This window comes from Nannospalax galili, unplaced genomic scaffold (assembly GCF_000622305.1).
Source record: "Nannospalax galili isolate Female #2095 unplaced genomic scaffold, S.galili_v1.0 scaffold1023, whole genome shotgun sequence".
Lineage (NCBI taxonomy): Eukaryota > Metazoa > Chordata > Mammalia > Rodentia > Spalacidae > Nannospalax > Nannospalax galili.
The window spans coordinates 318091-335727 of record NW_008349234.1 but is presented as its reverse complement, the minus strand read 5'-3'; the positions used below and the strand labels follow the sequence as shown (position 1 = coordinate 335727).

General features: G+C 42.4%; 1 protein-coding gene across 1 annotated transcript in view; it reads right to left on the bottom strand.

The window, feature by feature from the left end:
* Ern1 (endoplasmic reticulum to nucleus signaling 1) overlaps positions 1 to 17637 on the bottom strand; it is a 103270-nt gene that overhangs the window by 66628 nt on the left and 19005 nt on the right. The window contains exon 2 of the mRNA XM_008846579.3: positions 6395 to 6515. Within this exon, the coding sequence (XP_008844801.1) occupies positions 6395 to 6515 (121 nt within the window). The remainder of the gene's footprint in view (positions 1 to 6394; positions 6516 to 17637) is intronic.

Below are 17637 nucleotides of genomic sequence, written 5' to 3'. Positions count from 1 at the left end.
CCCACTCCCTCCAGTGTCTCAGGCCCCAGTCAGCATCCTCCCTTGCCTGGACTTGTGCAGTACACTTCTGCCTAGTATCCCAACTTCTTCCTGGTGTGTCAGTTCAGGCTCATTTAATACAGCTCCTTTGATAACTGAAAATTGGAGACCATTTTGTACCTTATTCTGTGCAGGCTGCCGTAACAAAACACCATGGACCTGAGGGACTTCTAAGAAACATCAATTTCTCCTAGTTCTGGAGGCTGAAATTCTCTGATCAGGATGCCAGCATGGTCTGGTTGTCATGAGGGCTCTCCTGGCTAGCAGAAAGCCACTTTCTCACTGTGGCTTAACATGGGCACAGGGGAGGGAAAACACTCTTGTCTCTCTTCCTCTTTTCAAACAGACATTAACATAATGGTGGGGTCTCATTCTTGTGATATTCCTCCACATATCATCACACTGGGCTTAAGGTTCCAACCTAATGAATCAGCAAGGACATATTTGACCTGTAATACCTAGGCATGTCACTCCTCCATTTAAATTCTTCCAGTAGCTCAAAAAACACCAATGTCCTACTGGCTACCAGGTCTTCCTGAGTGCTCTTTATTGGAATGGCACAGTTTACCAGGGAGTGCTCAGAAATCTGTGAGGGAATTTTCTGATAGCCATAGGGACTGAGGGACAACAGAAATTTTGGGGCCAGAGGTGCTAGTCAGTCCTGAACAAGCAGACACACTGCTCTTATGTGCCACTCACATGGACCAAAAACCTTTAGGAACAATTAAGTCCTAAGCCCACCTGGTCTTGATCTCATTCTGTAGTCCCTACAGGCCTAAGTCCTGTTTTACACTTAGGCACCAAAAGAATGCTTTGCATGACATCATACACTGAATTTTCTCAGGCTTTAAGTACTGTATAAATCAAATTAAGACTGTGCTTCTTTTGTACGGAACATTACCAAGAAGTGCTCACCATCTTGGAAAGCCAGTCTCTACAGCTGTGCTGGTATCCTCACCTCCATCAACAGACTCAGCACTCTCAGACAGGTGAAGTGTCCCTCAAGTATCTACATGTTAAATTCTGCATGTGTGATTAAAATTACTCACTTTCATAATATCAGAAGATACTATGCAAGCTGCCAATGGAGAAAACTAATCAATGATTTTACCCAGCTGTAAAATCTACAAACCACAACAATGACTGGCTCAGCAATATATCTCTACTGGTACAATACTGGTACTTTTATCTTGGGGGGTAATCGACAGTTGTTTACTTGAACTTAAGGCCCACTGAATGGGAGGGAAATCACGTGTGGTACTGTAAACACAGTTATGATGTACACATGACCTGGGGAGGTCACAAACCCTAGAGAAGAACCTCCTTCTGTCACTTCCCTAGACCGATGCAATTTCTCACTGTAGTTTCAATACATATCCTTATGTTTATAGACAAATATATCTCTCACCACTCATCAAAAAAGCTTCTTTTTGCAACAGTTGGAGACTATGACAAAGTTTCACAACTGGTCAAATGCAAAGAACAAGTGGCTGTGAGGTGCCCCACCCTGAGCAACACCTCTACAATGCAACCTCTACACTTAAGGCTCAGGGAACATCACAGAAGAAGGGGTGGAAAGAATGTAAAAGCTGGAGGGTACTGCTAGCTAATGCATTCTAGATGTGATAGGAAAGCTGTACCAATGAAATCTCCACAAAATGGTAGAATAAGGGGAATGGCACCTCAAGACAAAGCGCTATAGTCAATCAATGGATGCTGAGGGAGGGAGAATCAGTTTTCTCTAGGGATGAGCTCCCTGAGAGGTTGTCTAATCCCAAATGGACAACCCTAAACACAGGTACACATGAGCACCACTAAATGGACTCTGTGTGTGTGTGTGTGCATGTACGTGCATGCGTGTGTATGTGCATGAGTGTGTGTATAAAATCAAAGAGGAGGACAAGAAGTTGAGAGGGAATGGGGGGACATGGTAGGAGTTGGTGGAGGACTGAGAGGAATGGAAATAATGCAAAGATAATACTCAAGTATGAAATTCTCAAAAGTTAAAAAATTTAAAATTAGGAGCTAGAAAGATGACTCAGTGGTTAAGAGTACCAGCTGCTCTTGTAGAAGACATGGATTCTATTCCCAGTACCACATGATGGCTAATAACTATAACTCCAGTCCCAGGGAAATCCAACACCCTCTTCTGACCTCTGCAGGCACTGCACAACACTGGTGCACTTATATACATGCAGGCAACACACTCATACACGTAAAATAAAAATAATAAAATATGGTTGTCTGTAATCCCAGTATGCAGGAGGCTGAGGCAGGAAGACTGTCATAAGTTTGGGTTCTTGTTGAGCTACACAGTAAGTTCCAGCTGGGGCTAAAAAGAGACCTTGTCTAAAAAAAAAAAAAAAAATTAACAAGAAAAAACTATGTTCCTGAGCAAGATATGGTAATATATGCCTATAATACCTGTACCCAGAAGTCTGAGTCAGAAGACTCATAAGTCTGAGGTCAACCTAGGCCACACAGTAAGTTCCAAACCAACCTGGGATATACAGTGAGACTCTATCTCAACTTAAAATTTTTTTTTCCTATTGTTCAGTTTTAGATTACCAGTTGGGCAATAGATTTCTTTGTAAAAAACCGTATGTATTTAGTATTTATAAATACATACATACATATAGATGTATTTACTATCTATAAATTTTAATTCAGGAAAGCAAAAGGGCACCTTTATAATAAATTATGTAAAGGCAGAACATGTCCTATCTTATGTCCTATCTGACTGGCCCTATCACCTCTCTAGATTCAGCTCACCTCCTACTGTCTCATACCCACCCACTGCATACTCTTCAGTTGAGAGTATTCCCATCCCTGTCCTACATATTAGTTACCTTTCTCATTGTCATGACAAAATACCAGACAGAAGCAACTTAAGGGGGGAGAGATTTATTTTGGCTCACAGTTTAGAGGGCACAGTCCATCATGGGAGGGGGGGAAGGCATGACAGGAGGGGCTTAGTCCATGTCAGTAGGAGCAAGAGGTAGCTGGTAGCATCATGGAGGCAGACCAGAAGCTGGATAGGGTTATAACCTCAAGGCCACCCCCACTACTCAACCAGTAATACTCCATCATGTCTCTCCCTACAAGATGCCCATGCTTCCCTGAGGTCTTGCTCAAATGACATATTCTCAGTGGGGCCTGTTTAAAATTGCAGTCCCCTAGCCCTACCCCAACCTAGCACTGATCTACTTTCCTACTCCAATGTTCTCCATGATTCTTTTCACCATGAATTTTTTCCCAAATGTTTCCCTACTAGAATCAAAACTTGGCGGGCAAGGGAGTTTTTTTCTCCTATTCTGTTCCCTTGCTGGGTCTAGAACACTGTCTAGATAGTTTCATAATCTATTTGCATACTAACAGTTTAAATATACCAAGTATTTAGTTATAACCACAAGATTAAAATTACATTATCAACTCATAGTATCAAGGTGTTACCATCTTTGTACAGAAATACAAATTGAGGTTACTGCTATCCAGGGCTTAATTTAATTTTAAAATGTAGTCTAAGCCGGGTGTGGTGGGGCACGAATTTAGTCACAGCACTAGGGAGGCAGAGGCAGGCAGATCTCTGTGAATTTGAGGCCAGCCTGGTCTACATAGTGAGTTCCAGACCAGCTGGGGCTATATAGGGAGATTCTGTCTCAAAAAGACCAAAAGAATAAAAATAAAAAAATAAAAAGTAGTCTAGGCTGAGCATGGTGACACATATCTATAATCCCAGCACTTGGGAGGTAGAGGCAGGAAGATCAGGAGTTCAAGGTCATCTCTGGCTATATAAGGAGTTTGAGGCCAGTCTGGGCTACATGAAAGCCTGTACCAACCAAAAACGATAATAACAAAGCAACTACTGCATACATAGTTTATTCTCGGCAATGAAACCTACAACATAATGAATATTACTTGAAATGCTCAGCTCTTAATCAAGTATCTCTAATCCATCCTTAACTCTTCTCTGCTCCTCCCATCTAATCAGTGGCTGGATTCTATCAAATCTATCTCTAGTCTTTCCCCTACCCCATTTTCAGATCACCTTCCTGTTTCTAGTCATCCCACAAAGGCTACTGTTGGATTAATCTGAAAGCAGAGCATCTGATGAGTCACTCACCTGCTCAAGCACGTTAATAGCTCCCAATTTCCTGTTTAGTCAGTCAGGCTCAACATCCCTGTGGCCCTCTAATCCTCTGCCTCTTTCCTGCTGAATGTGTCAGTCCTTTCCCCAGAACCTGCAGCTCCCTTTGCTCTTTGTCAGGCCTCTGTCCCAAATGAATTCCATCCACCCTGCTCATGGCCCACCTCTGACACCATAGCTTCACCAGCCTGACCTGTGTTTACATGATACAGGTTCACAGCATCTTGCTAGAACTTTCCTACAATAGTTACAGAATCCTGCCCTGAGGACAAGGTTTCCCATTTTCTCCATGTCCTATAATAGTATCTTTCCCAGGCTTAAGTTCTCTAAATATATGTTAAATGGGGAGTGGGGGGGCAAATTCTTATACCTCGAAGTTACAGGGGAGAACAAAATGATTAACATGTTTGACAAGGTAACAGACAAGACAAGCCCCAGTTGTGCTGGACACAGCCAAGTCTGCTTACAGCAATGAAGACTGAAGTGAGAAACAAAGCGGCTCAGGTGGCAGGGCCGCCCTGCCGAGAGAGACACTGAGGGACAGCAGCCAAAACGTTTCTCCCAAGTCTTTGTAGGTTGTTGGTTTTTATCTTTGTATAAAACAAAAAGATCTGGCCAGCCGTGGTGGCGCACGCCTTTAATCCCAGCACTCGGGAGGCAGAAGTGGGCAGATTTCTGTGAATTCGAGGCCAGCCTGGTCTGCTTAGCAAGTTCCAGGCCAGCTGGGGCTACAGGGAGACCCTGTCTCAAAAAAAAAAAAAAAAAAAATCTGGAATTTAAAAAAATGCTAATTTCATTTAAAAATACAAAGGCTTAAACCATAAAAAAAGAAATAGTACACGTGAGTTCTCAGCGCCTACAATTCAAAGATAGAACTAAGAATCTTCTGGCTACCCATTTCTGACAGAGCTGGCCCTTGGGTACTTTAAAGTCCTTGCTGATCCAGGCAGGGTGCAAACAGGTAAGTTGGGAGCAGTCCTGGCTGCTGTTACCTATGAACAGGTTTGCTGCTAAAGTGACAAAGTGATGTGGTGACCTTTTGACACCTGACAATATTTTTCCAATCTTTCTATCCTTTCTTTAACAAAGGAAAATTGCTGTTGTGCTCATGAAAATACTTACGAGCCATGGCTCAGCAGTTAAGAGCACTGACTGCTCTTGCAGAGGACCCGGGTTCAATTCCCAGCACCCACATGGCAGCTAACAACTATCCGTAACTCCAGTTCCAGGGGATCTGACACCTTCCTCTGACTTCCGTGGGCATTGCAGGACACTCACACACATGCAGACAATACACTCATTCACTTAAAAAAAAAGCTGGGCATTGTGGTGCATGCCTTTAAAAATCCCAGTACTTGAGAGGCAGAGGCAGGCAGATCTCTAAGTTCAAGGCCGGCCTGGTGTATATAGTGAGTGCCAGGCCAGCTGGGGCTACAAGGAGACACTGTCTCAAAAAAAGAAAAAAAACAAAACAAACTCATGAACCATAAAACAGTGACAAGAGAGAGTGTGCTAGTCAGACCTGAGTTAGGACTTATTATGGGACAGAGTAATAGAGATGATACTGAAAGCCTGAAATCCTGATATGTGCCTGGCTTCATCCAGGAGGATCACCCTGGAAATTAAATAGGATGAATTTCCCAGCTGTAGTTTCCCACTGCTGAGTACTACCAGGAAGATCAAGATAACAGGATAGTCATGAGAGGGGTTAAATGAAAACAAGCCCAGGCTTTCATTTTCCTTATCTCAATAACCCAATAACGTGGTGAAGTTAAGGTGAATGTCAAATCTGACAGCCCCTGGTGATTTCAGCCTCTATAAAAACAAATGAATAATCTGAAGAGTTGAGAAGATATTGTCCTGTAATTATGATTACAAGATTCTAATCATTAGAACTTAACAAATCTAATGCAGTAGGTCTTCAGAAAGACCAACCAGTCAGAGCTATTAATAGAAAAGCCTAGAGCTATTTAAACTTGAGTCTGGACAGAAGCAATGAGGCATAAGAGATAAGATGGCTTCTTCATCTGATGCACTCAGTGGTAATCACAGCAGTTCTGGCTATACACGTGCCCTCTGAGTAGAATTCCTCTTTCTAGCTCATTCTCCTTATTTAATTAAACAACATATATGCATTTTTCTCTGGAATATGTTTACTTGGAAGCAGCTAAGCAAATGTCCATGTCACCCAAGGACAATTCAAATTACCTTCTTTTAAAGTCCACTTGATTGAGCCTGTCCTCTTGCTGACAGCGTGCAAACTTCCATCCAGGGTTGAAACAAACAACAAGGTTTCAGGCAGTGTTATTGTGCTGGTACTTCCAAAAATCTGCAACAAGATGTAGAGAATTTTCAGGTCAGTATATCCTTTACTTTGGACATGTACAGTCACAAACTCCTACCCTCAGAACCATCCTTTATAAAACCTACCACCTTGCCAGGCCTGGTGGCACACTCCTTTAGTCCCAGAACTTGGGAGGTAGAGGCAGGCAGATCTCTGTGAGTTCAAGGCCAGCCTGGTCTACATAGTGGGTTCTAGGATAGCTGGGGCTACAGGGAGACCGTGTCTCAAAAAGACGAAAACAAAACAAACAAACAAAAAAACATGTCCAGACAAGAGCTGCATCACTTTTCAAAGTGTTGATTCTTCCTGCAAACAGACAGGTCCACAGCCTAACAAAACAAGGAATTGTGGGGGCTGGAGAGACGTCGCAGTGTAACCATTGAGAAAAAGCACCTGTTTCCCACACCCCAGGAAATTTTAGAAGGCAAAGAATCAGAGGAACACATTTAAAGCAAAATGGGAAAACCTGAGTGTTCCTGATTACACCCCCCGCAATCCCAAACCTTTTCTCAATGGACTGATAGGAAAGCCAGTGAAGGTGAAACTGAAGTGGGGATGGAGTACAAGGGCGACCTGGTGTCTGCAGACAGCTACATGACTATGCAGCCTACAAATACAAACGAATACACAGATGGGGCATTGTCTGGACATCTGGGTGAAGTTTGAATAGGGTGTAATAATATCCTTTATACCAGAGAAGAGGATGAGAAATGAGAGAATAGCATGTTTTGTTGGGGATTTTTATGTATATATATATATTTCTACACAACAATAAAAATTTTTTTTCAACTTGAAAAAAAAATCACTAAAACAGTCTGGAGAGATGGCTCAGTGGTTAAGAGCACTGGCTGCTCTTGCAGAGGAACCGGATTCAGTTCCTAGCACCTACATGGCGGTTAACAACCATCTGTAACTCCAGTTCCAGGGGATCTGACACCCTCTTCTGACCTCCATGGGCACTGCATGACACAAGTATACTTACATACATGCAGGCAATACACGCAAACACATAAAATAAAAATAATTTGGGGCTGGAGAGATGGCTTAGCAGTTAAGAACACTGTTCTTGCAGAAGACCTGGGTTCGAATCCCAGCATCCACATGGCAGCTAACAATTGTCCATAACTCCAGTTCCAGGGGATCCAACAGCCTCTTCTGTCCTCTGAGGGCATCGCACAACACGGGTGTGCTTACTTACATGCAGGCATAACACTCATACACAAAATAAAAATAAATAAATAAATAAAATAACATAAAATAAAAGAAAAATAATTTTAAAATATTTAAAACAAAGCCGGGTGCGGTGGCACACGTCTTTAATCCCAGCACTCAGGAGGCAGAGGCTGGCGGACCTCTGTGAGTTCAAGGCCAGTCTGGTCTATATAGTGAGTTCCAGGCCAGCTAGGGCTACAGGGAGACCCCATCTCAAAAAAACAAAAAACAAAACAAAACAAAAAATTGAAAACACCAAAACATGAGTATTCTTTTACTACTAGTGTGGAGACACAAGCCACCTGCCTTGTTTGGCTTTGTAGAAACCACAGGAAGAGCAATTGTCTATGGTTGACTGGTGAATCGAAATAAAGTATTCATCATACAACTAGCATAGCCTTCTAAGACTCTCAAAACACAAGGTTTAGCAAGAAGTTGACCTCAGCAGCTGAGCTCTAGCTGCCAGTTAGTGTCCAGAGATTTCTTGCAAACCCTCTCAGAATGACAGGCTCTGCTCTTTACTGTTTCAAATTAGGCCGTGCCTGGGGAGTCATTGCAAACACTGCCATACTCTCCTAAGACAAATATGTATTACAAAAATATCTGGGTTTTCAAAACTCCAACCATAATTTTTCAGTTTACCCTCCCTCCCATGCCTCTTTCCTTCCCTCCCTCCTTCCCTCTTCTTGGGTGTATACCACCAAGAGGAGTTTATGTGGTGCTGGGGATCAAACCTAGGGCTTCAAGCATGCTGGGTAAGCACCCTACCAACTAAGCGACACATTCCTAGCTCTACAGAATTTTTGTTTTGTTTTGCTTTTTTAAGAGTCTCCCTAAAGACCCAGTTGGCCTGGAATTCACTACGTAGACCAGGCTGGTGTGGATTTCATAGAGATCTGCCTGCTTCTGCCTCCCGAGTGGGCACTAAAGATGCATGACACCATACTCAGCTTCCAGCATTTTTTTGAAGTATAAAAATACCTACTTCCAAATATAGTTGCTATAACTAACACTAATTAAATATGCTTCTAGATCTTCGTGCGCTACTGAACACAGCTGAGAACTATTTGTTCCTGAACAATGAAAAACACTGCTTCATGATAATGGACTTGTCCATTATTGCCCAGCCACTTCAGACTGCGGTGCTTTCTACAGCAGATGAAAAACAGGAACAGACCCTACAGTTACATAGGCTAGTTTCCACAAGGCCTAAAAATGGAAAAATGTCGAAGCTACATCTGCTTCATGATACGTGAAAGCTGACTCGTGGAAGCTGACTCGTGTTTGAAATTAGTTAATATATACTCCTGGCTTTGACAATGGCTTCTAGAATGTGACCAACAAGGAACCCTGCAGAGGGTGAGAATGATAGGCAGGAATTCTAGCCTACCCTAAAACTTAACACCCATCAGTGAATAGTCCCCAAAGACATCAGGCTCTGTCCACATAGCTCCTCTCATACTAAGTGACCAAGATCATTTCAGAAATGCCCAGCCTCAGGCCTTTGAAGCCTGGCTCCTCAAAGCAGATGATGCTTTCCAAAGTAATCCATGCCTGATGCAGATTGTAATCTCTGTCCCATTTAATAAGGCAGGATTTCTTTTTATTTTATTTTTTACTTTTATTTTATGTGTATGAGTGTACTGTCTGCATGTATGTGAGTGCACCCATGCTGTGCAATGCCGCGGAGGTCAGAAGAGGGCTTCGGATTCCCCTGAAATTGGAGTTACGGATGGTTCGTAGCCGCCATGTTGTAAGCCAACATGTGGATGCTGGGAATCAAACCTGGGTCCTCTCCAAGAGAAGTCAGTTCTCTTAAGCACTAAGCCATCTCTCCAGCCCCATAGGCAGGATTTTAATTGCTTTTCTATTTATAAAACTCCCTTGCCAGGGCTAGAGAGATGGCTCAGAAGTTAAGAGCACTGGCTGCTCTTGCAGAGGACCTGGGTTCAATTCCCAGCATCCACATGTTGGCTTACAACTGTCCTTAACTCCAGTTCTAGGGGATTCAACACCCTCTTCTGACCTCCTCGGGCACTGTACAACACAGGTGCACTTACATACAAGCAGGCAATACACTCAAACACATAAAATACAAATAAATAAAATTAAAAACACACACACCATCATTTTTGTAAGCAATTTAAGTGGCATGTAAATTGATCAAATCCAATGCACATTTTAAAATTTTATTTATTTTTATGTGTATTAGTGCTTTGTCTGAATTTTGTGCATCATGTGCATGTAATGCCTATGGAGCCAGATGATGTCAGATCCCTTGGAAATGGAGTTACCAACAGTTGTTAATCACCATGTGGGTGCTGAGAACCAAACCTGGGTTCTCTGGGAAAATAGCTAATGCTCTTGACCACTGAGCCATCTCTCCAGCCCTCAAATTGTACAGCTTTTTTTTTTTTTTTTTTTTTTTTTTTTTTGTCTTTTTGAGACAGGGTCTCCCTGCAACCCCAGCTGGCCTGGAACTCACTATGTAGACCAGGCAGGCTTTTCCAAATTCACAGAGATCTGCTTGCCCCTGCCTCCCAAGTGCTGGGACTACAGGCGTGCACCACCAAGCCCGGCCAAATTGTACATCTTTTTTTGTCTTTTTGAGACAGGGTCTCCTTGTAGCCCCAGCTGTCCTGGAACTCACTATGTAGACCAGGCTGGCCTCGAACTCACAAAGATCCACCTGCCTCTGTCTCACAAGTGCTGGGATTAAAGGCGCGCACCACCACGCCCGGCTAAATTATACATCTTTAAACCAGCATATTTTATTTGTGGGCTTCAATGGTGGTAGAAGGGTCCTCATGGTAACCCTGTTCAGCAGACTTCAACTAGCTCCTTCCTCCCACATCAGGTCTAGATATCCAATGCTCTGATTATAAGCAATGCTTTACAAAGACTAGCAGCTTTATCATTTCATGAAACAGCACTTTCTCCACTTAATAGCTATGTGGAAGGGAGGAGTAAAAAACAGGGTGCCAACCATGTAATGATTCTCAGTATTCTCAACTTGGCCAATCTGTAGTGGTTCTTTTTTGTTTACCTTATTGTTTTTTGAGACAGGGTCTTCCTATGCAGCTGACATGTCTTGGTCTTGCTATGCAGCTGAGGAGGGCTTTGAACTCACAATCTTCTTGCTTCACCTCCTGCAGTTTACATTATAAGCATGCATCATATCTAATTTAACATCTTAGATTTAAGAAAAAAATCCTTTCTAAAATGCCTCTGAAATAACTTTGTTTAGGGAAGGTCTTCAGTGACCCAAGGGCAGGTAGTGGTCAAAAAGTACAAAAATAAAGTGTCTAGCAAAACTCATAATTTTTGGGGTGCTGTATGTACATATTTGTGTATAGGCACATGTCTGCACATGCACACAGAAGTCATAAGTTGATGTCAGATGTCTTCCTCAATTGCTTTCCACTTTATTCTTTGGGACAGGGTCTCTCACTGAACTTGGAGCTTTCCTATTTGACTAGACTGATTGAACACCAAGTCCCAGGGAACCTCCTCTCCTCCCCAGTGTGGGGATTGCAGGTACCACCACAGTCAGCCTTTATGTGGGTGCCAGGGATCCTAATTCAGGTCCTTACATTGTAAGGCAAGCATTTGACTGAGCCATCTCCCCAGCCCAAAACAGGCAAAGAGTGGCTCACCAGCAGCTGGAGAGCAGCCAGCAAAGACCCGTGCCTTAGACTCGGGAGTCATGTCTAAAACTAAACTCATGGCTTATTTCCACTCTTCCCTGTCCCCTGTATTAGCACAGCAGATACTGACAACTCGTCTGAGATTCGAACACAGGATCGCTGAATACTCCTCCTTAAAGATTTCAGAAATGCTGTATAAATTTCAGACATAGCTTTCAAAAACTAGTTTCCAGATTGACTGCCTATGAAATAACAAAAGGGAGAAGCCAGTTATAAAGTCTGAATTGGAGAGAACAAGTAGCTTCATACCCCAGCTTTCCAAAGTGATCTATGCTTGATGCAGATTGTAACCTCTGTCTCATTTATAAGAATGGAGCATAAGCCGGGCGTAGTGGCACACACCTTTATTCCCCGAACTTGGGAGGCAGAGGCAGAAGGATCTCTGAGACTTCAAGGTCAGCCTGGTCTACATATGAGTTCCAGCCAGCTGGGGCTAAAGGGAGACCCTGTGTCAAAAAGATTAAAAGATTAAAAAAAAAAAAAAAGAATGAAGCATAAAACAGGATTGCAATCACTATTTTTATATCATTAATATTATTTCTCCACTTGTGAGCCACACACATGTACACACACACACACACACACACACACACACACACACACACACCATCATTTTGCAAGCAACTTCTTAAGTGGTATGCAAGTTAACCAAGTCCAAATTATGCATCTTTAAAAGCCACATTCAAGCAGTAGAATGACAGTACTACTTTAGTAGGATAAGTGTTCAAATAACAATCTTTTCTATCAACCTTGTCTCATCTCCACTTCCACCCAACAGACTACAGTATTTATGATATCAGCGTGCAATCGTCTGGTTAATAACATTCTTTTTCTTTCAGCAGTATCAGACCTATTTTTGGTTTGTTCAGCATTTTTCCCTCTGTATTTTCTGCTGCTATTGTTTCACCTAACATTCTTTTATAGCCATTGAATTACTGTATGTTATATAATCCTAACTTTAGTTTTAAGGTTACGAAAAGCATTATGGGCAGGCAAGATGGTTCAGCAGTTAAAGGTGTCTGATGCCAAGCCTGATGACCTGAGTTTGATTCTTGGGACACACGAAGGAGAAAACCAACTCCCACAAGTGGTCCTCTAAACTCCACAGGCAGGCAGGCAGGCAGACAGACAGACAGACAGACAGACAGACACACACACACACACACACACACACACACACCCTACCTATACCCCTCTATACACAATAAATGAGTAAATGTAATTTTTAAATTTTAAAGAAAAGATTTCGAGGCCGGCCTGGTCTACCTAGTGAGTTCCAGGACAGCTGGGGCTACACGGAGACCTTGTCTCAAAAAAAAAAAAAAAAGACAAAAAAAATTTTTTAAAGAAAAACTATTGCTTCCAATTAAAAGTATAATTATATAATGCTAGAAGTATACTGGCATGTGTTTTCAATACAAGTCATTATATATAAGCATACATACACATATGTATACATATATGCATGTTTCTGTCTGTCTAGGTTCCTGAAACCTACACCCTACCAAACAATCAAGCTGTCTTTTGCAGTGAAAAGTCTCCTTACCAGGGCTCAAATCCACTGGATAGTTGGTCCCAGAGGTAAGTGAAGGCAAAGCACTTAAGAGTTCATTTTGGTGGGCTGGGGATGTAGCTCAGTTGATAGAGTACTTGTCTAGCATACATGAAGCCCTGAGTTGAATCCACAGTACCACATAAACCAGGCATGGTGACATACGCCTGTCATTCCAGTACCTGGGAGGTAGAAGCAAAAGGACCCGGAATCCTTAGCTACATAAGGAGTTGGGAGGCCAGGTTGGGTACCTGAGATGCTATCTCAAACAAACAAAATGAGCTTATTGCCGGGCGTGGTGGCACACGCCTTTAATCCCAGCACTCGGGAGGCAGAGGCAGGTGGATTTCTGTGAGTTCAAGGCCAGCCTGGTCTACATAGTGAGTTCCAGGACAGCTGGAGCTACAGGGAGACCCTGTCTCAAAAAAGACAGAAAAAAAAAAAAAAAAAAGAGCTTACTTTGGTTTGATAAGGAATACATACATTTCAGCATTACAGGAAAGACTTACAGGTACGTTGGCAAGTGAAGGGAGGATCACAGGCAATTTCTAAAGTATTTTGTTTTTGTTACGCAATTTGGGCATACAAACTCTTGAAAGCAGAGTCGCATGTCTCCAAATGAAAATAATGAATCTCAAGTCAATCAGAATGTGCTAAAGAATGAGTGCTTATAATTATTACCTTTAGTTTAGTAATAATGCATGGAGGTGGGAAGGGTATTCTCCAAAGGGGGGCAAGACAAGACCTCGCATGTTGATGCAGTGTGGGTGGATGGAGTTTGATGGATTAACAAAGCAGAGGCCTGGCTGGCCTGGAACTCACTATGCAGACCCCACCTGCCTCTGCCTCCCAAGTGTTGGGACTAAAAGCATTAAAAGCATGTGCCACTACACCCGTCCTTTTTTTTTTTTTTTTTTTGGTTTTTTTGAAACAGGGCCTCCCTGTATCCCCAGCTGTCCTGGAACTCGCTATGTAGACCAGGCTGGCCTTGAACTCACAGAGAACCGCCTGCCTCTGCCTCCCGAGTGCTGAGATTAAAGGCATGCTCCACCACGCCCGGCTTTTTTTTTTAATGAAGTCTTGCTATGTTACCACAGCTGGTCATTTTTCCTTTTTTAATTTTAAAAAATACTTATATTTATCGTGTGTGGTGCTGGTGACTGTACAAGCATGGAAGGCTGAGGACAACTTGAGGAAGCTGGTTCTTTCCTACCATGTGGGCTCCAGCGATTGAACTCAGGTCAGACTGGTGGAAAGTGCCTTTACCCACTGAGCCATTTCACCAGCCCAAAACTGGTCTTGAACTTGTGTATTCAAGCAATTCTCCACCTCAGGTGGGGCAAGAGGTGCATGCCACCACGCCCAGCTTAACAACTGTATTCTTCTGTTGGTTCTAACTAGTTGAAAACTACAAAATGGATTCACTGATTTTGAAAAATCAAAAAGACATTTTTCTGGTGGATCATCACAGGAATCTAGTCCTGTAAGACTTTAAAAATATATAATGAATGCATATGTATAGCTGGAGGTTATATAACAAAAAAAACACCTGTACAGCATGTCAATCCAGCAGGAAGTACCTGAAAATGGTACCTATAACAGAGGACCTTGACAGGCATTAAAAAGACACTTGTATCTACAATTCTACTTATAACAATATCACCTTCTATAAATTAAACAAAGCCTGGCCATTGGAGATTCTGGTTGCTTTATAAAAGAACTCAGCAGAGTTCAATTATTTGTCATTTGATCACATGGTAAGAAATGGTGCCTAGACCAGCTGGGGTTACAGGGAGACCCCTGTCTCGAAAAAAAAAAAAGAAAGAAAGAAATGGAGCCTGATGAAGGTCAAAAGAATGCACAACAGCAGAGCCAGGGAGATGGCTCAGTGAGCAAAGGAGGCTGCTGCCAAGCCTGATGACCTAAGTTTGATCCAGGGGACCCACATGGTAGAAAGAAAACTGACTCCTGCAAGTTGTTCTTTGACTTCCACACATAATATCATGTACATACATGCACACATATCATACATAAAATAATGCTAAATAAAATAATTTTTTTAAAAAAAGAACTCACAACTGCAGCAGCATGAGTCTGAAATCAGTGTCTGGTAAGAGCACAGACCCACTCCATGAAGCCCTGTCCACAATAAAGAAAAACCCTCATGATCCACAGAACAAGCCTCAGTTAGCCCAGAAAACTGGGCTAAATTCTCAGCAACCAAAAGTCTGCCTTTGAAGTTATCTAAGCAAAGACCTACTTAGATGGATACTAAAAAGTTTATTATACTTCAACGCTGCTCTCCAATCATATCTCATTCACACCTCTGATCCAAATAGCAAAACAGTGCAGAATTAGAATGCTGGTAATAGTAAGAGACTTTTCTACCTCCTTGTATCTAGTTTTAAGGATTTCAGACTGCTTCTAAATTGTTCCAAATTCTGTTATGCTCAGTTTACCTGAGTAAGGATCAGCAATAATTCATCAACCATCCAGTTCCTTCTAGCCAGCCCACCGACTGTTGTATTTCCTGATAATGAGTCAATAGAAGTAGCTATGACATTTACTTTGGATAGGAGTCAGGTATCTAGTTGGGGATGCAGTAAAGGGCAGTCTAACTGAACATATTGTGTGGTTTCCAAACAAAGCAGCTGAGAGAGTTAACTAGTATTTGGCAATTCTGGGGTTGGTGTAATTAACCACCACCCAAGACAGTTGGTTCTTTGGTTCAGGTTATTCTTCTCTGGTTGGTTTTTTGTTTGATTGTGAGATGGGGTCTCTCCATAATCCCAGCTGGCCTGGAACTATGTAGAGGCTATGTAGAGGCTAGCCTTGATCTCACAGAGATCCACCTGCCTCTGACTTCCAAGTGCTGTGATTAAAGCTAGTCCTCTTCTTTGCTGAACCTAAATTCACTGTATTCCTAAGCACAAAGGGAGGCTCATTTCACAACAGGTGAATACAATTCCCCACACTGGTTGTGGGGCCCTGGGCGAAGTATCTAAAAGTTCAATCTACTGCAGTTCTGTTTGTCTTCATTATCCCTCTGCCATGATGGGAGGAGAAAACACACCCTGACCAGACATCCTTCAAGAAACCCTTTACCACACCGTGGTCCAGAAAGCATGGTACCAAATCCCTAAGATGCCTGAGGATTCTAGAGGGAGTTAGGCCAAATTCTTCTATTTTATAGATCCAAAAATTAAAACCCAGGTAACATGATCACTTAGTGGCAGAGCCTTAGAATGCAGGTGTTACCACTGTTTTCTGTTGTCTTCACTAAAGGGAAATAACTGTAATTCAGGCCTAGTGACAATTAAGAAACCTACTAGGTTCACCATGATGGAGAAGCACTCAGTCTGGGGCTGACTTAGACACTGGCCACCCGTTTTTTTTTGTTTGTTTTTTTTTTTTTTTTTTTTTTTTTTTTTTTGGTCTTTTTGAGACAGGGTCTCCCTGTAGCCACAGCTGGCCTGGATTCACTAATGGAGACTAGGCTGGCCTAGTGCTGGGATTAAAGGTGTGTGCCACCACGCCTGGCTAAGACACCACCACCCTTATTTTAAAAAGCCAAACTCAATCCTTTTGAATATGTGTAGTTTAACCTGCTATTAAGGAGTTCCCAAAAGGGAAAATAAGTCTCAATTACACTGCAAAATTTTCAGTCATGATAATAATCTGAAACTGTCAATTTTGTTCTTTACACTTCATTAGCAATTCCTTGGGGCAGGGTTGGGGTGGGGGGTAGAAAGGGAAGAGGTCAAAGAGAAAGTGGGTAAGTGCTCTAGTTAAATTAAAAGTACCTACAAACAGTATTTATGACATAATTGCGACCTACAGTTCCCAGATGTTGCCAAGCATTATGATAAAAGTTATTAAACAGCATGAAATACATCTCTGGCTGAGGCACTAGCCAGAGTCCAGCAGAATCCCCAGGGTTTGAAGTGTGTTGGTGGGTTATCTACTCCTCTACCAACTAAGTCCACCATACCACTTTCCTCTCCCCAGTTAGCTGAACAGTCATTTAAGTCATGTGGCTCCACACAACACAGATCAAACAGTAGGGCTGTTTACTGCTCCTGGAGTATATAATTTTCTGGATGAAATGAACCAAAGAGATCTTCTCCAACCCTTTCATTGCACAGGAGAGGAAATCAAGGCCCAGAGAGGTAAAGTGACTTGCCCTAGGCACCACATACAGTTAACCATAGAAACAGGGTTGGCTCAAGGCCTCCACCTCCCTATCTGGTCTTTTGCCCACTGACCTACTCTATAATTTCATCACTTTAAATCATGGTTCTCTGAGGACCATAGGCCTAAATTATTTCAGGTCTAAAGTTCCCCTCTGAATCCTGCTGGGATAGATGAAGATCAGCACTTACTTTTAGGCACCACATACAGTTAACCATAGAAACAGGGTTGGCTCAAGGCCTCCACCTCCCTATCTGGTCTTTTGCCCACTGACCTACTCTATAATTTCATCACTTTAAATCATGGTTCTCTGAGGACCATAGGCCTAAATTATTTCAGGTCTAAAGTTCCCCTCTGAATCCTGCTGGGATAGATGAAGATCAGCACTTACTTTGGTCTGATATAAGGGTTAGATCTTTTGGAGGAGACTAAAATATAAATATAT